The sequence below is a fragment of the Neovison vison genome, chromosome 3 (assembly GCF_020171115.1).
Source record: "Neovison vison isolate M4711 chromosome 3, ASM_NN_V1, whole genome shotgun sequence".
Taxonomy (NCBI): Eukaryota; Metazoa; Chordata; class Mammalia; order Carnivora; family Mustelidae; genus Neogale; species Neogale vison.
In genome coordinates this window covers 16,811,364-16,832,644 of record NC_058093.1, presented here as the reverse complement: position 1 = coordinate 16,832,644, position 21,281 = coordinate 16,811,364, and the positions used below count along the sequence as shown (strand labels likewise).

At 39.0% G+C, this 21,281-nt stretch overlaps 1 protein-coding gene across 4 annotated transcripts in view; it reads right to left on the bottom strand.

Annotated features, from left to right (window-relative positions):
• PARD3B (par-3 family cell polarity regulator beta) overlaps positions 1–21,281 on the bottom strand; it is a 1,037,391-nt gene that overhangs the window by 411,319 nt on the left and 604,791 nt on the right. For all 4 annotated transcript variants that reach the window (XM_044241394.1, XM_044241395.1, XM_044241397.1 and 1 more), the window contains exons 12-13: positions 9,686–9,856; positions 4,721–4,853 (exon numbers count right to left, since the gene is read on the bottom strand). In XM_044241394.1, the coding sequence (XP_044097329.1) occupies positions 4,721–4,853; positions 9,686–9,856 (304 nt within the window). The remainder of the gene's footprint in view (positions 1–4,720; positions 4,854–9,685; positions 9,857–21,281) is intronic.

Sequence of the window (21,281 nt, the reverse complement as noted above, 5' to 3'; positions counted from 1 at the left end):
CATTTTTTTAGAGAGAGAGAGAGAGAAATTGCACTGGGGGGTAGGGCAGAGGGAGACAAGCAGACTCCTTGCTGAACAGGTTGCCTGACATGGGGCTTGATCCCAGGACCCCAAGATCACAACCTGACCTGAAATCAAGAGTCAGGTGCTTAAGTGACTGAGCCACCCAGGTGCCTCTGTTGCTTTTAATTTTTATTTCATCCACATGAACAACCTACATAGTTTTTAAGTATCTATAGGTACAGAGGCAAATAGCTTCTTTGTTGATTCTCTGTTCCTGGTACGTTTTTAAACAATGGTATAAGGAATAGTTTTTCTCATGGCCCAAACATCTCTATTAACCCTCTCTCAGTGCGAAAATGTGGAACTCTTTTCTCCAAAAAATAATATTTCTGGATTTCACCACACGGACCAGGTTAGGTCTTGATGGCCGTCCTGTATATTTGCCTGGGAAAACTGACAGCGCACCCTCCAGTAACTGCTTCATTCATGACCCAATGACCCTGATTTTAATCATTTTTTATTTTTCTTACTTGTTTTGTAGACTCCATCCTTCTAGGGCCAGATCAGAAAAGAAGAGTGAAAGAGATTGCAACTTAAGACAAGGGCTCACCAGGCTATGGCCCTGGTCCAAAACAAACCCGCCATCTGGTTTTGCACATAAAGTTTCATTGAGTTTTGCTCATTCATTTACACACTGTCCATGGCTGCTTTTGGATTACGGCGGCAGAGCTGAAGAGCGGAGACAGAGATCCCTTGGCCTGCAAAGCCTAACATACTTACTAGCTGGCCTTTTACAGATAAATTTTCATGACTCCGGATTTAGATTTTTTGTTTTAATTGATAAAAATGTTAAAGACTATTATTGAGGGCTAGTACAGCAATTGTATTCTTTTTTGAATCGCTGATGGTGTATTCTGCACAATGGAGGTATCCAACAAACATCGGGCAAATTGAAAAGTATAATTCAATTTCTGATCACCACTCCACAGGGAGTGTCTTATATGCTACAGAGGGGTGGACATGAGCTGGTTCCCCGGAGAAGGCACATTAGGGATAATTATACATTAGGTGTCTGCCCAAAGGACCCCAGGGAACATGGATCCAGTGAGATGGGACACACAACCAAAGGGGCTTGATTTGGGGGGGGGACGGAAGTCCTACAGGAGCCCCCCCTGGGTGGTGAGCCTGGGAAGACTTAGGGCAAAGGGTGACTTACACATGGGGTTAGGGTGCAGTTGAGCTGAAAGGGGGGGGCAAGCAGGGGTGGAGCAAAAAAGGGGGAGACAAGAGCAATGAAAAGAGAACTAATAATAAACCAGAGGCAAATGATGCTTATTACTATTACTTAACCATTATGTAGCCAGGGGTGAGATCTACCACCAAAATTCTTCAGAAAATACAGTGTTGGCAATTTGTGTTCTTTATTAACATTTAAATGCTTAATAGGATTTTATAAGTAAACCCTTGGGACACAGCCCCCATCCTGACCCCTGGCCGTCTTGGGGCTTGGGGCACCACACTCATTCTCCGGCAGGCATTGCTAGCAATTCTCCAACACAAATGTGAATTTTCTGGTGTTACAATTTCTAAAAATGTTAGTTCTAAAAATGCCTTTTCCATGGAACAGCTTGACAGGAGTATGTGTATATATATATAAAAAAATAACCAAGGAACTGTGGGTGGCATGTACTATTATTACAAAAATAGATGGAACCCCGCATATCAACATTGGGTTTTTAAATATACAAAGGAAAGGAAAAAGGGAAGAAAAAAAAGAACGGAATGTTTTGGCTGTAACAGTTCCTTTCCTCACTAGACATTACATTTTGTCAACTCAATCTTGCTTTTCTGAAGGGGCTCCTTAAAAAACCTGGTTGTGTTGAGTCAACACTCAGGTTTCAGGAGAAACCTCTTGCTACTTCATTTGCATCTGAAACTCAAAAGCTCTCAATGGTTCACAACATTTTAAATGTTTTTTTTTTTTCAATTTATTTATTTTCAGAAAAACATTATTCATTATTTTTTTCACCATACCCAGTGCTCCATGCAAGCCGTGCCCTCTATAATATGTTTTGAATATGAAAACGAGCTGGTGATCAGGATGTTCTACAGCCTCCTGTTTACAAATTCTATTATATATATTTTTATCTCTAAGTCAATAGGATTACATAAAAGTAAGAAAATTTCATCTACTGCTCTCTTATGATTAAAATTTAATGAGTCTAATGCCTTGATAGGTCGAGTTCTTGGATATACAACGAATTCTTGAATATACAGGGAAATAACAGCAACAGATTTTTCCTGCTTTAAAAAAAAATAATGTTTGATGCAATCCCTGCTTGTAAAAACTGGATTTTTTTTTTTTTTTTTTTTGGTCACTTTGGAAAACTGACATGAGGAAAGGAAGTAAGCAGGAAACTTGCAGATAGCTGACCTGCATGGTTTTTCACTGGTGTAAAAAGTTGTTCTATCTGGAGCTAAGCCTCAAGAGAAAGAACAGATAGAGACTCCCAGTGGTTGTCTCGGGCCACATGTACCCAAAGGATGTAGCTGGTCAGTGGAAATACAAACTCAGAACATTCTATTGACATTTCAAAGTATTATGACGTTTTGTTTTTAGCATGTGCTTTGACTGGACTCTATTATTTGAATTTTTTTTCCTGTCTATATCCTCACACTTCAACTAGTTCTATAATTTCATAATTTTGGCTGCTTCTGTCCCTTCTAGAGATAGTGTCCCATTTCCCTGAGTATCTCAGTGTCCTCTAAAAAATAGTCTGTATAATTATCACTCCAGCATCAATATTTTATAGTTATTAAAAATGAGGGGCATCTGGCTGGCATACTTGGAGCATGTGACGCTTGCTCTTGGAATGTAGAATTACTCAAAAAATAAAATCTTTAATAAAAAAATGAAACAAGATAGGGGATAATGTGCCCATTACTCCTTTGGATATCACTGGTATAATTAGGAATAACACCCTGAACTTGGATTGTCACTGTATCACATGTTTCTTGAGAATAAAATGCCAATCAAATTATGTAAAGCCTAGATATTTTAATACACATGGCAATGTTCTTGATCATTATATAGGCATGGTTGAGAGAAGGCTGGTCTAGTATGTGGAAAACTTGCTGTTCCTTCCCCAGATTCTCCTGCTACTGTGATTTAAGGTCTTGGAAAGAGATCTCGCTTTGTCAAGACAAATTTTAATTTCTTAAAGAAGACGAGAAAAGACAAGAGTATTTCTTTATCTGACACAAAGTCAAGTGAGCCTTTAATCACATTTTTGGTATCAGGTGAAAGGACTTCAACAGTTTCAAGGGACCAGTGTAAGACAGGGTCCATGCTGTAGTTTAGGGAATGAACTTGAATCAGAGAGACAGGGGCTGAATCCAAGCTCTGCATGGACTAAGTATGTGGTCTTGGGTTAATTATTTACTCTCTGTTTCTTCATCTGTAAAACGAGGATAATAGTATTACCCACTTCCAGTGTGCATGTAAATTGCTTAACACAGAACCTAACAGACAGTAAACACTTAATAAATAAACGGTCACAGCTGTTGCTGCTACTCTCACGAAAATGGACAAAGTCAGAGAAAAAGACAACGTCCCATTCTGATGAAACAATTCTTAAGGAATCTGAGATGGACAAGCCTATTTTGATGTAGTTAACTCAGAGTTTCGACTTGTTCCCATGTAGTTTAAATTCAGATAACATGTTAAATGTGAAAAAGGGACAGATGACATAAATAGTACCTGCGTTCAGAGGCTCACTATGGAACCACTATGTGGTGATGATGTAAAATACTCGGTGACATAGTGAGATGGTCATAATGTGTTATTAATTAAAAGAGCAATTTCCTAAACATTATATATATTTCATTTTCACTTCATTTTATATATGCATTTTTGCATGAAGGAAAGATTTGAAATACAGATGTAAAAATGTTATCGATTAGTATCTTTGATAGTTAGAAGGATGAATGAGTAATATTATTAATCATATTATTGCTTTTCCCTAAATTTTCTATAATGAATATGTATTGCCTTTGCAATACAAAAAACTTAAAGTTATTTTCATAAAATGACATTCAGGGAAATTAAAAAAAAATTTTTCTTGGTGACCTACAGAATGATTTTTTAAAAACAAAGTCCAAATGTTTTATATCCAGAGCTCTACTAGTACTGGAAAATAAGGGAAAGACAACATAGTGAGGGAATAATAAGAACATTCCAGCTGTTACAGGATGGTCTCATTCATGGTATTTACCACACTCTTCCTAGAACCCGTGAATCATGCAATGACCGCCTTATGGTTTAATACTAGTCTGCACTTTTTTTTTTTAAAGTTTAATAGTTATTTACATTTGGTAACTTTCAATAATGAAAAGATTGTTAAAAAAAAAAAAATAACAGTTTGCCATTTTGTTTCTCCATGCTGCCATTTTGTTTTCCTTTGGTTTGTTTTACACATAATCCTCCGTGTTTGGGGCAGCAAACACAGAAACTGTCACTTAAACTGGAGGCGATGCCAGGAATCTGCTTCACAACTTCTGAGTCAGCTCCACCACCCATCATCTCCCCATGTTCATGACTCAGAGGAACAAAGCCTGCACTTGGTCTAATTAACTTCCCTTTGTCCTTTAAAAATATATATATAGTCTTGTGTTTTCTCCAGCCATTTGTAGCAGATAGAAATGGACAGACTCTTACCTTTCTGTTTGTCCTGTGAACTGTAAGTGCCGAAGGGATGCAATGAGCTGTTATCATTTCTCCTGGAGGTGGTTATAGTGTTCTGACAATTCTCAAAGCATGGCTTAGAAAATGCCCCGCACTCTACAGGCTCCTAAGGAATGAAAATTAAAAATTACATTTGCTTTTTTAATACGTTTGAACTTGGTCCATGAAAGCAAAGTAGGAGAATGATCAGTTTATGAATGAGCTCCCAAAAATCGACTGCATATACACTCTCAACTGGAAAATCAAAATGGCCCTATCAGTTAAGACACCTTCGAATGCGAGATACAAAAAATACCGACAACGTGGTGCTAAGAACTGGGACGACTCATAGCCAGCACCAAAGAGGATTAACTTTATCATTCTTTCCCCCCACTTACAACTGGCTTCTTTCAAATTTTCTTCCATCTGGGAATACAGCTTGTGGCAGTGTCAACACAAGAAGAACGGTTCATGCCAAGGGTGTTTTTCTGCCAACCAGCTGGTTCCTCTCTCTCTCTCCCTCAGCGACTAAGTGCATATGCTCTAGGACAAGTCAGAACCTAAGCAGGTTTGCCACTCAAACGCCAGGAGTGTATCCCACTGTGGACACCAAGTCTGCTGGCCAGAAACAAACTCGGTGACAATGTCAGACAGGGGTTCTCCTGAGCTTCCCCCCCACTTTTTGATGTTTTTCCCTCCTGTTTGGATGTGGACAGCCTTCCAACAAATTCACAGTGTCCTCAAAATGGCTGTATCCAGAGTAACACGCCCACACATGTTACAGGGGTGTGAAGAGGGAGCTGAGGGGGTCAGTTCTGGAGAGCTCCAGGTGTCTGATCAAGAGGATGGAGACACACAGAACTGGGTTCTGCTCTTGCTCAGGGTATGTGTCTTAATCACAGATTTCAAGGAAGTCACCTGGACGCCATCTCACCAGTGTGCCCTTGACCATGTGTGAGAGGAGCAGGATGCAAGAGAAACAGAGATCCCATCTCCAAAGCTCTTTACTTCGGAGCAAAGCATTTGGCCTGAATAATTTTATTATACTTTCCTCTCACTTACAAAAACTTGGTATCCTACTAAACAAAATATTTAAAACATTCAACTTATATATTCTTAATAATTAAAATGTTTTCAGCTGCTGAAGGTCTCTTAGTTTCTTGTCAAAGCTTGTAACACTTTTCCCACACGTAGTGTTACCCTCTGCCTCTGTACTGTTAGTCAAACCAGACTCGGCCAACAAATCCTAAATGAAAGCCTGAGCCTCAGCAGGTAGGAGAGGTAGGACTTACTTCACCTAGCCTTGTGCTTCAACAACAAGAACCAAAAAAAAAAAAAAAAAAAAAAAAAAAATCTGCTTTCCCAGCTCTTTGATAAATGACACCATCGATATCCCAACAACTGATCAGTAACCAGCCTAATTAAAGTATTCAGCTTGTAAAATAGAGCTGTCGTGGAGCCCTCCATTAGTGTCCCAGCCAATAAAAAATATAATGGATTTTTAAACATACTCTGCTTCTACCAAGATGAGCTTGTAGAGAGGAGGGAAATGTTTGGGGGGGAGAGGGGAGGAAAAAAAAAAAACAGGTCATAACCCATTTTTTAATACTAAGTCTCTAGGCTCAAATAGAATTACAGTTGAACTTCAAGCTCGCCCTTTGAAAAACATGTTTCTGTTTAAAATGATTTTGATTCAATCAAGGATTCATTATGTATTCTTCACGAGGTCCTCATCAAAACTGTTTACGTATCTTGTACATCTGGGTAATGTGGGAAAATACTCCAACAACTATATATTTTGACTTTCCTTAAGTAGCTCCTTCAATTTTTTTTATATCAATATAATGTTCAAGTAACCGTTTTGGTATTCTTGCCAGATCTAACTAATTGATTTGCCTGAATGTATGAGCAGTGCTGAGACCTTTTTCTCGGGTATGCTGCTTTTTTATTGTACCTGAGGGTGACTGTTTCTCCACAGGGGACACAGAAAGAGCAGGAATGCACGACATAGGATTTGACACAGCAAAACAGAATGGGGAGAGAAATAGCTGCAGACGGTTTTTCTGTTTTTTTTTGGATTTTTTTCCGATTTAATAAAGATGAGCTGTACATCAGCAGCTGCTGTCTTCATAAGAGAAAAATGTTCTTTAATCTTCGTGGGTACCACAGAGATTCCCGAGAGCTGAGAGCATCAAGTGCCTGCGCATTCCCCATGGAAAGCATGTAAGTATTAGGGAAACTAAAAAGGGACCTTGTTTAAATATCCTCATCAAAATTGTGGGGCACCTGGGTGGCTCAGTGGGTTAAGCCTCTGCCTTTGGCTCAGGTCATGATCACAGGGTCTGGAACAGGCCCCACATTGTGCTCTTTGCTGGGTGGGGAGCCTGCTTCCCCCACCCCCTCTCTCTCTTGCCTGCCTCTCTGCCTACTGTGATCTCTGTCAAATAAATAAATAAAATCTTTAAAAAAAAATTGCTTGTCATCCCATTTCTTAATTCTCAATTAATTTCCTAGTGAACTACATTAATAAGACACTTCCAAGGATGGGCAACACACCGAAAGTTTAGTACTTTCTTCTGATGGAGTAATTGTCAACCCACCTCAGAGTGGGAGACCAGAAACTCGTGCAGTGAAGAAGAATGTAAATGATAAAGAGGAGCCCAAATACAGAATGCTTACCCACCAGGCACATGCCCATTTTAGAGAAAGACATGAAATTAGGGAAGGGGAGAGATGGCAGACATAATTCTTAACAACCTTGTTCATTTTTGTCTTTCTTTCTCCCTTAACTCTTGCTATTGGCACAGGAATGGTACTCTACAGCAGTGCCTTCCAGACTTTTCTCTTAGTTGAACTATCTTTGTTCCAAGAAATCTTAAGGGACACATAATACACAGATGCCCAGAGGGGTGACTTAGGGGCCCACGGGCCATCTTCACAACTTCACATCCTTCATACCAACGGGGTACCATGAATCCCAAGGCTCTAGGGTAGGAATTAAATTAAACCAGAAAGGAGGCAATTCCACCATGGATGGGAGCATTAGATGAGGGTTTTATAACTATGTACATAAGTAAAATCCATTAAATATTCATGGAAGCCTCTCTGTCACTTAAGCAGACACAAATGTTGAAAACGAGTTGGCTCATTATATATAGTCTCCAGTAATTGGCCAATTTACATTTATTTAACATTTACAAGGTTATGTACAGAAGAGTAAAAAGGTACAGTTACTCTCTTCCAATAGCTGATAATATAACAAAGTGAGATCTAGTTTATAACTTTACTACTTCAGCTGACCCTCTCAGATAAAGGAGGTCTCAGAGGCATCTTTTATTCATTCATTCGACAATATTTATTAAGTGTGTACTGTGTGCTGGGAAATGAGGATACAGTTAGGGATAAAATAGGCAACAGTATCTGTCATCTGCAAGTTCCGAGCACTCAGCTAGGTATGTCTTCACATAGCCAGAAAATGGACAGTCTGGGAGTTGGGCTCAAGTAATCCAAAACTTTAGAGCCTAAGCTTTCAACTACTACGAACAATAGTAGAAGGTAGTTGAAACTTAATTTGAAAAATCCTTTTTTGGGGATGCCTGAGTGGCTCAGTGGGTTAAAGCCTCTGCCTTCAGCTCGGACCCTGATCCCAGGGTCCTGGGCTTGAGCCAGGCAACAGGCTCTCTGCTCAGCAGGGAGCCTGCTTCCTCCTCTCTCTGCCTGTCTCTCTGCTTACTTGTGATCTCTGTCAAATAAATAAAATCTTAAAAAAAAAAAAAAAGAAAAATCCTTTTTAAATTTTGAGTTGAGCATATTATTAAAACTAATATTTTATATTAGTGTTTTGTTAACAGTATTCTATGTTAAGTCTGCATATTACTGTATTACACGAACATTACTTGTCCTCAGAAAATATCTATGCGATGCGCTCATGTTTTTCTTAACTCTAAATTGTGATCAATCGTTTTCTTCTTACTTTTTCTTAAAATATTCTTTTTAAAGATTTTATTTATTTATTTGACAGACAGAGATCACAAGTAGGCAGGGAGGCAGGCAGAGAGAGAGGGGGAAGCAGGCTCCCTGCTGAGCAGAGAGCCCGATGCGGGACTCGATCCCAGGACCCTGGGATCCTGACCTGAGCCAAAGGCAGAGGCTTAACCCACTGAGCCACCCAGGCACCCCTTCTTAAAATATTTTGAAAAGCTTTTAATAATTATTTTTCATATATAAAAGAAAATAATGTCTTAGGAATATTTTATAATTATTATAAATATATTAATATACTTTATAATTTAATACTATAATTGTGTAATATAAATATAATTGTATATAAATGAAATGTTTAGGGATATCAGCAGTCAAGAATACTTTATGCTTACACTTCAAGTGTAGGCAGAAATATTTCTTGCGTTAAAAAATCCATAAAAAATCATGATAAAACACTGCAAAAATACTTATTTAATTAAAAACATTTATTTAATAACGTGATGCAAGGAGCTTGATTAATAAATCAAGTTTTGAATTAGTTAAGTTCCAGGTCTATATTATCTACATGTACATTGTGGGTGAAAACATACTGCATTATAATAGTCTTTACACTAAGCACTGTATACCTCTGATTAAGAACTTTCTAAAGTATGGACGCTATAAGCACATCAATCAAAAAAGTATTTAAAGATGCTATATAGTTTAATAGTTTACTATATGAATGAAGTCCAAAGTCTAGAAATTTCTGGGGGGGAAAAAACTAGAAAATAAGGACCTGCTAGATTTGGTAAGTTACTTACTTGATATGTACATATTTATACCTTCTAGTTATACCTATAATATACCACGTGTTTGCCACCTAAATCCATCAGAGCCCTTCTGGGCACATTTTCCCAGTTTCAGGATCAGTATGATACTAAGTGATGGAACTCTGCATCTGGGCAATTTGCTGAGGGAACCAAAGACATGCGTCACCTCCAGTGGCCTCTCTGGTCTCCGCAGAATCACCAACTGGATCATCCCTCGAATGTTTCCTTCCATGGACATCGATCGCCTCAGCGTCTCCATAGCTTCATGGTTGGACTTTCCCAAAAGAGATTCCCCATTAACGGCAATCAGCTGGTCATTCATCCGCAGACGACCATCCTAGGGCAGAGGAAAAAAGAAATGTATGAAACAGAGAAAAGTATGGTGATGATGGATGACTGTTTCAGGACAAGTTCAAGTTTAGAAAGAAAAAAAAAAGGAAGAAGAAGAAGAAGAAAAACCCCCAGCCATTAGGAATGATTTATTTTCTATGGCACAACAAGTTTCTGGAGCTTATCAAATAGTTACAATAGTAACAATAATTAAGTGTGTGAAAGTATGTTTTTGAAATCTCAGAGTCCCAAGCTGCAATAATTTAGACATTTGTGTAATATCTCCTACCTAAATCTTTGGCAAGCATGCTAACCTAGCCTGATTCTGCCATTTTCTCTGGCAGGGACCATGTTGGCTCACGGAAAGGGGGTTTGGAAGCAAAAGGAAGTGGTCACATCACCTGAAACAAGGGTTTGCATTTGTAGGCACAGAGAGACTTTATGCTTAAATGTTTCATATGTGACAGTGGTGATAAGTTTCCTAGAAATTACCGCTAGCTCTGGGAGTTGCTAGTCTGCTGGTCTGCAGAACAACACAGAGGTGTGCAGTGAAGGACCAATTTGCTATGGCATCTTCTGGCAGAAAAATCACGACAAAGAAGACTGTCAAGGCCTGTTTGCAAGGAGGCTCTGACTGATGAGTACTTTTACCCAGAATCTTCGGGAAACCACGTACTACAAAGTGCACAGAAGCCCGACATGTGGCTTGGCAGCCTGGACCCCCATCTAAATCACTTCGAGGCACTAGTTCTCTTCAGCCAGAAGCATCACACAAGCTAGAGAATACAGCAGCAGCTAACGAACTGGGGTACAAGCTCTGTCAACCAAAAAATGTGGGGGGACCACAGCGCCTCTTCCCCTCCGGCAGCCTCGAGGGAAAAATCCTCAAAATACTGACAGTCAGATTGGGGACATGCCTTAGATCTGTCTCCACACTACGGTAGGAAGTCCTCACTATGAGGCATGGGTGCAGGTGCTGTTTTTGGAATGTTATGATGTGAGGGTACGCCTGGGTGGACCTTCAGCTCAGGTCATGATCCTGGGGTCCTGGGATTGAGCCTCGCATTGGGCTCCCTGCTCAGCAGAGAGTCTGCTTCTCCCTCTGCCCCTACCTCCACTCGTGCTCTCTCTCTAATACATAAATCTTAAAAAAAAAAAAAAAAAGGAATATTATGATGCTGCTTAACAGAATAAACTGAACAGAAATGCCAGTAGGTTTGTATGACAAATTACCTTCCTAGAGAATTCCTCCATAAATTATCTCTAGTGATTCTCACAGAACTCCAGACTAGCACAATCTTTTATTCACATTATAGATAAGGAAACTGAGGCAGAGAAGGGCTGCAACTTGGCCAGGTCACAAAAGCAAACCAGAGACACATTGACCCCAGTTCTGATATCATGCTCTTTGGCTCTGCAGTCTGCCTACTAGAATTCTCTTTGTTACTTGGTCTCTAGACTATGACTGTACAACTCTAAATTGGGAGAGGAAAATACGGAAGAGTTTTTATAGTAGTAAATATTGGGGATCCATGTTCAAGTTAGGAGAACAAAATACAAAAGAATAGCACTTCCCTAAGAAATGAGAAAACCGGGCATACAAAGAACAATAGGACCAACTGGGCAGCTTTGGGGGAGAAATCCTGTGGACAAATTAATAAACTTGGACTAATTCAGTAGCAGATGGTCAGAGGAAGTTTTCCCGCCGACAAGAGGGGGAAGGGTGAGTGTGGAAAGCTGCCCTGGAGAGCTAAAGCCATCATGGAGACTCCCTGCATATGCCACCTGCTGGAGAGGCCACTGGGCAGACAAGATGGCGGAGGCCACCCGAAAGAGTGCATGCTCCTGAATGAAGAAAGTGGGATGGCAAGGTGATGAGATTGATCGAGAAGGGCGTTCGATTAGAGCTGGAAAATGTCTGAGTGCCCTGCCTCCACAAAGCATGCCGTCCCCTCCCTTCCTCTTGTTTTCCCACTCCACTTAACCTTTACCCTAACTGGGAGCAAATCTGGAAATGAGATTTACAGGAAAGGCCAAACAAGAAAGAAATCTCTCCATATCTATGATCTAATTTTGAGGGAGGCACAGAAAGACTGAGGTTACGGTTACAAAAAGCAGGGTAAAACAAAGCAACCTTAATGGTTTAGTTACGTGAAGTGAGACACAACTCGAGAAATCCTTACGGTCTACTTTGGCCTTTCATGGAAGAGGACTGTTGGGTTGAGTCTTGAGAAGGAGGCTGGGAGGGTCATTAACAATTAGATGTGAGATTTTTAAGGAGGAGGAGGAAGCAGAAGAGGGATCAAGATCCTCACTCTGTTAATAGGAAATGAGGTCTCATGTTGGATTTGCAGAGGGTTAGTCTTGGCAGGACACCTCGTCCTCTATGATATGAAGAAAGATAAAGACTGAAACGACTGAAACTTTATGGGCATCTCGAGGACGGAGGAAATACAATCTGAGTGAGATCGCACCTGGTAACCTCATGTGAACCTTCTCTGGGAAGTAGGGAGCAAGGTCTATGTGAAGAAGTAAATAAGAGATAAGGAGATACAAGGGCATTTTTTTTTTTTTTTGATAAAATAATCTCTTACCAACAGGTACTAAGCACAAACTTTCATTTTTAGCTACATTCCAAGTCTCAAACAGATAGAGCACAACATTGAAGTAGAACATGTTTAACATACAAGTCCAAACAAAAAGGCAGGTCAGGTCACCCCAGGGCAGCTGGGATTTTTTTTTTTTTTTAAGAAGACAAACACACTTATCACAAGCATCACTGGAGAGCTATGGGCAGGATAAAAATCCACACACTCTCATTTTCAGGCCTGGCTGGTCTGTAACTCTTGGTGTGTGCTTTCTTTGTATAAGATAAATGATGGATAATTTCATTAATGGTGATGCCAGTAAATGCCATGATGTCCTAACATTTAGAATATAATCACAGAATTTAGAGCTTAGAAGGTCCTTCGAGATCATCTTTTCCAACCTCTTCTGTTTACAGATAAATAATGTGATGTCAAAAGGGGATGCAAAACCATCGATTGAATTCCTCTTAAGAAAAGGCACTTTCCCATGGGCTGGGACTTGCTCAGCTAGTTAGGGTCAGGGCTAGATCAGAAGAGCCCAAGTCCTGGCTTCTTAGCATTCTCTATTCCTAACCATTCCCTCTGCTATATCGGTGAGGGTGACTAGTTCCTAAAGAATTAATGCTTCAAGAATAAAACATTCAAAGCCAGAGAGGACAATAAGCCACCAGATGTCTCCTGGAAGAGAGCCTGATATAAAATCCAGAGTCACATGGCAGAAGATACGGCGACTGATGCCTGTGTTGGGGGATGGCAGGACAAGTGTTGCCTTCTTCTGCAGAAGCAGAAGACAACAATTTGTTCACCTCTCTAACCATACAGACATAAATGCATACCCATGTCTGGTCCTGATTGAAAATGAAAGTGATTCAATGGAAAGCTCGTGAAATATCTCAACCCAGATTCATTAAATATCCTTCAATTGTATATGCCCATTGTGTATGCTTTGGGATAATTTTGACCAAGAAAAGCACATTTTTGTGGTTTTTATCTTTTTAATACTATGTTTAAGTGAGTACTTAGACATGAGAATGTTAACTCTCGTCAACTGATTTTATAGAAGTGAATTCAACTATACAGGCATATAACTCAGTAACCTTAGCATATTTATTTCATTGTAATTTGGGTCATGCTTGCATCTGTTAAAGAAAAAAAAAATCCCTTTCTACTATAGACTATTTGTGTCCTTCCTCCCCCAACCCTCTTCCAAATACATGTTTCAAATATGTGAGGTTATTAAGATGGAACTTTCATGAATGGGATTAGTGCCCACATAAAGCAGGCCTGAGAGAGATCCCTCAACCCCTCTGCATGTGTCTGCCATGTACAGCGAGCAGACAGCTATCTATCAACCCGAAATGGGTCTCACCAGACACTGAATCTGCTGGCGCCTTGATGTTAGACTTCAGCCTCCACTGGGAAAAAGAAACTTGTTTTCTATAAGCCACCTAGTCTATGGCAGTCTGTTAAAGCAGCCAGAACAGACTAAGACACCTTCCTTCCTATTATACTGCTGTCAGACCACTAACGAACAAGACTCCTCACCTCTGTCAATTACTCCCTTCATCTCTGCCCAATCCCACAACCAACTCTATTCATCCTCAAGACAGGAGGGAGTAAAGGAAGTTCCCCAAAGAGGAAGGAGATCAGAGTAAAGATAAAAAGTAACTTCCTTAGGATACTTAAGGACGAATAAAAACTGGTACAAGATTTAGGTCTTCTCCATGTCCTGGGATTACTTCAAATCTCATCAGCCCTAACCCAGTTCTACAATAGGATGAGTGGCCCAGGAGACAAGATGTTTGAGTATTATATCTCCCTTTTACTGAGCACCTAATATAGGGCAGTCGTGATGCAAATGTTTTATATATGCTCTCTCATTTTGTTCTCGCGATGATCCTGTGAGAGAAATACTACTGTCCTTTATTTAAGAGATGTAGACATGGAGACTCAAAGAGATACAGTGGTTTGCCAAAGGTTACTGGCATGGCTAGGTGTCCTTGTCTCTGAGTCAGACATGTACCTGTTATGCTGTACTGCTTCTAAATTCAGAATTCTAGAGATGATTAGAGACACTACAATTTTTTAAAATTTCTTTTTCTGAAGATTTTATTTATTTATTTGACAGACAGAGATCATAAGTACGCAGAGAGGCAGGCAGAGAGAGAGGAGGAACAGGCTCCCTGCTGAGCAGAGAGCCCGATGCGGGGCTCGATCCCAGGACCCTGGGATCATGACCCGAGCTGAAGGCAGAGACCTTAACCCACTGAACCACCCAGGCACCCCAACACTAAATTATTAATGATAATAATTATTTAATGAGTTTCTTATGAGTTTGGGTAGTCATTGTGCTAAACCCATTATGTGCACTAGACGATTTAATCTTTACAACAATCCTATACACTGGGGACTGTCGCCCTCATTTTATAAAAAAGAAACCAAGAATTAGGCCAGTTCAATGCATTGTTACAAGTCACAATTCTAAAGCAGATGTGAACTTGGACTGTGTCACTCTGAAGGCCATTTTTCCAACTATGTTGCTAGTGATTCTTGACTTTTATGGACTCTCAGGTTCCTTTGAGAATCTAATAAAGGTTACAGATTCTCATCTCTTAAAAATAAGTATTTACACCACAGTTTCTCCACAGCTGCACATTTGGACCAGATAATTCTTTGTAATGGGAGCAGTCACATATCTTGTAGGATACTCCATATGCCCACTGAAGTAGATCCACAATTTCCAGGGGGTCTAGTGACCTTGTATTTCAGCACCTGTTATACTCCGTGGTACCTGGGTACTATCTCTACCATGATTACTGGTGACATTGTATGGCTTCATCTACCGCCTTGAGCCAATTTTTTTGGTAAGGCCCCTCTACCTCTAAAGTTCTAATAATGAACATGGAGGGGAGAGTAAGAAAGCCTAAGCGAAGAACTAGCCTCTGCAAAACATGAAACAAGTATGAGGGAGTGGGCTGGTTTTTCTCGGGAGTAGCTGGCTGGAGCCCAAGGCCAGCTCGCATTCGGCCAGGGTGTTGAGAGGATTAATCATAACCAGATGTCAGCTCCTGCCTCTGCATGTTTCTATTGGGGCCCTCAGTAAAGCCTCCTGGGATATTATCAACACCCAGAGCCCAAATCCCAGAGCCTGACTTCAGACTGCGGAGCAGGGTTTCCCTGGAGTGGGCTGGGACTCCAGGCAAGATGACACCTGATTGAGGGAAAGGATTGTTCTGAACAAATCCTTCACAAGGCCCTAAAAGCATTCCATGACAACATCTGCCTACCATATTTTTGCAAAAAAAAAAAAAAGAAAAAAAAATCCAACCTATAGAAGAACTTGACATTCCAGATTAAAATCATGACTTCATTTGAAAACAATAGCAATGAAAGGAAAAGAATAAATCAAGATCTTCAAGTACAGGTTTTGAAACAAAGAGGAGGAATAAAGAAAGTTGGTAAGACTAGAAGCATGTAAGTTCTTGTCTTGAAGAGTACCTACCTACATTAATCAATGTTTTACATCATCTGTCCTAACACAATTTTGACCAAAATAAACAGGGCCAATTCTTTCCAAGTAAGAGCTCTATTTTCCAGGTACAAAAAATTGCATTCTGGGGTTGAGCCCACCGCGATGTGGCCTGTATTTCTCCTTCTGTCCAAAATGTCCTCTGCATTCCCGCTTATCCCCTGAATGGCTATCTATCCTTCAGAACAAGAGTCGGCAAGCGCCTCCCACTCATAGATATCTGCATAGGTAGAATTAATTTCACCATCATCTCAATACCGATGATATTTTAATAATACTCATCTACCCCACCTTTATCATAGCGGACTTGTTTTGTTGATGTTTTTAACTTATTCCAGCACCATCTTGATTACGGAATGAGTTGTTTTTAAGTTCCCGATCTCCAGTCTACTATATATTGCAGAACTCACTAGAGATGTTCAAGAAGTGCATGCTAAGTTGAGTCACTTGAAAAATCTTCCATTCAGGTGTTCTGGAGTTGGTGTAAGTTTCATCTACGATGAACAAATGGTTTATGTACAATTGTAACTGTGAGAGATTCACGGACTCAGGCTGGCCTGAATACGCCAGCACATGTTCACAGAACCCTTAGACTTCTAAAAGGGAAACCTGATTACTTCCTGTGTACTGGCTCTATAGTCACTTCCTCAACGAATGTAAAATTTAAATTTACTCATTTAATTCAGTATTGTTTTAAAAGCTTCCCTCCTTTATTATGTAGCAAACTGGGGAAGTCTTAGCAACATAACGTTTACTCCATATTTGTAGTATTTGAACCTGTTTTTGCCAAAGATAACAGAATATTATTTAGAGCGTCACCATATAAATAATCAAAACCATTCTAATACTTTCAAAATGTGTTATAACTCCTTCATTTTAAGCTCCTTCTGGAAAAATGAGGGGCATAAATATATCCCAACTTAGAGACTCTATCATAGTTGTTACTGAATCTTATTAATTTCCTCAGGAAAAAAAAAAGTTTGAGAAGCACTGATTTAAGAGTTATCACAAATATTCCCTGGCTTACTATGCGGTAATAGCATTTTGTGCTTATCTGACACTCCTGCTTCCTGTCATTTCAGCTTCCTCACCCATATATTCTTATCTCCTTCCTGATTTTCTGTTTTTGGTTTACTTTGGCCTAGGAAACTGGATAATAAAAAGCTTATTAAGGCATATGTGTTTTATATGAGTTAAGCAGAGTCTGCCATGACTGCCTAACAAGATGAGAATCTGAGGACTTTACAACTTCCTGAAAATCTTCTTATTTAATTAACAAGAAAGGAACTATACAATTTTTTGTGCAAAAATTGCTTAAAGTCTTGTCCCTGGAAGAATGGGTCCGAAGCAAAGTGTCAAGGCCAAAACTTAGATCATGTTATATTATAGTTTTATATACACAAATATACAATAAATATTATAAAACATATAGTAACTACATACAAACATATGAATTCTCTCTCTATATATATCTATATAGAGAGTATATATCTATTCTATAAATGCCCATAATGAAGGTGACTATAGCTCTACAGTTGAAAGGTATATTTTCAGTGTCAAATTATCATTATCATGGTATATCAACTTTTGTAGATTATCATTTCCTTTTTGACTAGGACTACCAATTCTTACAATTTCTTTCATCCCATGGAGACAATCATAGAGCCCAAAATACACCTCAAAAGATGTAGGTTTCCAAAATTTTATCTGGCATGGTATGGATTTTTTATTTGAATTTCTGTGCATAAAATAAAAATGTATAAGTAATAAAGATCATCAAGAAAAGCAACGATTATGCTGATATTGAGAGATTTTAAAAATAATGTTATAGTACCTCCTTATAAAATAGTTGCTACTGGAGCAAACCCATTAAATGATGAGCCTGACTGTCTGAATTAACAAAGACCAAGATTCTTGCCTTGTTTTTTTTTTTTTTTAAATAAAAGTAAATTGGGTTAAATAATTAGCAGAATAATTGATACTATTTTTCTCATGTTTAAGTTAATAATTTCATTTTTAAGGTAAAATTCTTATTGGATATACGGTAATTCTGAATTTTTCCAGGCAAGGTTCCTGCTTTTAAGTGTTTCTAAAACGTATCACATTTTCGTGGTCAGGATGAAATGTCAGAGTTTAGCTTCTCACAGTTGAGAAGCTTCAACAGAGCAACTGACATCCTTGGAGTGGGGGTCCATTGGTCAGAGGTAAAAACCTGGAAGACATGACTGCTTCTAACGATTGTTATGGTTTTCCACCAGTAGAAAACATTATCAATTTTAAGAAGAATGGGTAGTTAAAGAAATCATTTAACATTAGTGTTCCTTAAAAGCTGTCCCTTTTAACTTCCTTTGAGTTCATTAATTATAGATCCGCTCTATGATTTATAGATACCAGTGGAGATGGAGTTGGAAATAACTCACACTGGGAACTCCTCCTAGACTGCTATGGAATAGCTTGGCTGCTGCTAACTGGTCCAGGTTACGAAGAGACGTGAACATTCAGCACCAAGCACTATATTCCCAGGAACTCTACAATTGTGTACATTCACTCTAAAAATTCACATTTGGGTCATTTTAAAACAGGGAGATTGCTTGTATTAGATATTTTTTTTTCTTTTACCTCATAGTAAATAGTGTAGATTATGAAATTCTGCATTTCTCAGAGGGAGTATTCCAAATTTCCTAAGCACACCAGAATCAAATTACTTAAATTATATCTATTTCATATTCTGAACACATGCATTTGCAATTAGCTATGTCAGGCATTTTTCTTTCATTTAATTTCATCATCATCAAGTAGTATTTATTAAGCACAAACCTGGCTAATTAATTTTCTAGAGAATAACAGGTATTCTTAAATCCATTCTATATAAAAGACCTTAAATAATCTGATACATGGAATTTTTCCCTTTGCAAAAATTGCCTTTAAATTTTAATTTTTACCTTATTTTTTCAAGGTTTCAGTAGGACATATTCTATTCCCAAAGTCTGTATATTCAAATAAAAAATGTCATTCAGAATTAATATAACAGACTCCATGAGATTTTTATTCTTACTATATCATACTAATATCGTATGTCAATTTTTAAGAAAATATCACTCTTCTAGTTAAATATTTTTCCTAAAAGTGATTTATTTTTGAGGAAAAACCTAAGATAAATAGCCAGCTTAAGTTATTATAATCAATAGATGTAAAATGCATTTTCTCTTAAAAAATTCAGTTACTACAGTTCATGAAAAGTGAAGCAAAAGAAAGCTACTGATCTCAGAATTCAAAAGGTTTAGCCAATGAGGATGAGAATATCGAAGGTCTTCAAATCATTAAGACTTTGTGTGTGCTTTAGTGAGGGAAAGGAAAAGCTAATTTTTATGTGGATTTGGGGAAAGAAGAGTATCCTTCTCGGGGTACTTTTTTCTAACTGCAACACAGACAATATTCCTTTTCATTTAACAATAATGACACCACCACGTTTGCTTTAAATTCTGATCACAGAACTGAAATTTTAGAAAAGCATCCTTAAGCACTTCAAAATGTCATACAGAGTAGTTGGGACGCCTGCGTGGCTCAGTCAGCTAAGCAGCTGCCTTTGGCTCAGGTCATGATCCTGGGGTCCTGGGATCAAGCCCATGTCGGGCTCCCTGCTCAGCGGAGAGACTGCTTCTCCCTCACCCTCTGCCTGCCACTCTGCCTACTTGTGCTTTCTCTACCTCTCTGTCAAATAAATAAATAAAATCTTAAAAAAAAAAAAATGCCACGCAGGTCTTGGTTTGGAAGATGTTAAACCCAGAGACTTCTATCTAGTATTTTCAGGTACTGAAAGCAATTACCCTGTACTTCAGCTGCCAATGCCCAGTGCGAATGACAGAAACTAAAATGGAACTACAAACATGTAATCCCTGTTACTGTTTAAGCAAATTAGCACCAATACTCAGTCATATTTGGCTACTGAGGTCAATGGCCCCTTTGTACTTTGAAAAGTGAAGCTCAAACGAATGCTTCAGAAATGTCCACAAAGAGCTCCACGGGCTGAAGGGGTCTGAAATGGCAGATGTTGAGCCCCGACACATATAGGAAAGAGTTTCTGGGATTTCCTTCTTGATATGCAGACTGGAATTTAAATATTAATGAGATTAAGCATTTGGATAACTCTGAGTAGAGTACGAAGATTGTTCAGTTTGCCCCTTGAGTGAGAGGAATTTACCCCAAGAGGGACTCCTAGAAGAGCCAGGTGCTTTTATTTTCAAACACAGATTTCCATCTCCATTAGAAGGAACTCCAATAAGAGAGGAAGTGATTGAAAGCAGCAGCCCGAGAGGTAAATAAATAAATAAATAAATAAAAAGAGAGAAAGAGAGAAAAGAAAGAAAAAAGAGCCCCTCAATTATAGTCACAGTCGCACAGCGGTTCGGTGGTTTTGCATCTGGCCAGAAGTAGCCTATCTTTGTTTATACCAGCGGAAGCCCCCAGGAGAATACAGCACACAGAATCCACAGGAAGAATTTGGTCATACTTTTCAAAGTAGTTTAGTTTTCAAAAATCCACCTTCCCTAAAGGGAAAAACACCTTGAGAACCAATTAGTGGTACGAAGGGCCAGGAGGAAAAGATTGTGCTCTGGCAGAAAGATTATTTTGTTGATTTCAGGTAAAAACCTAGGGCCAGATGCTAAAGTGGATGTTCCCCATGCTTATCTCCCCTTTGCCCTGGGGACACTGCAGTCTGTTACATTTGTATCTTCTGAACAGGGGACAGGAACAAAGTCTCAAAACAATTTCTGTAAGACATAATCCTGAATCACAGAACAGGTGGCAATTTTCTGAAGAGTAACAATGGATTATTGGAACGGCTGCAGCAGAATAGAAAAATACTTTCTCTCTCTCTCTTTTTCTGGTTAATCAGATTTCTTGTGAGCAAAGCTTAGTCCTGCACCCTTTGTACTGCAGAAAGTAAACAAGACAAATGGATACTAAACATTCACAATAAGGCTAAATTCATGATTGATGCCTCTTACTGTTTAAGATCAGCTTAACTTAAATATGCTGTCCAGTGGTTTTTAGTGGTGTGATTGTCTGACTCAGCAGACTGGTGTCAGGAAAGAAATTTACATAAATGGAAAGTGAAATTTTCTTGGAGAAACAGGACTGTTAGAAATTGCTTAGGTAAGGAGATGCTCACTTACACAAACATGGATATACACATTAAACCTGCTCTCCAATATCTGCTTGAGCTTAAGTTATTGCCCATAAAGCAGCTAAGATGTTTGCTTTTAATTTCCAAAAAATCATTTCAGTTCCAATTTTACTCGGAATAAATTCTG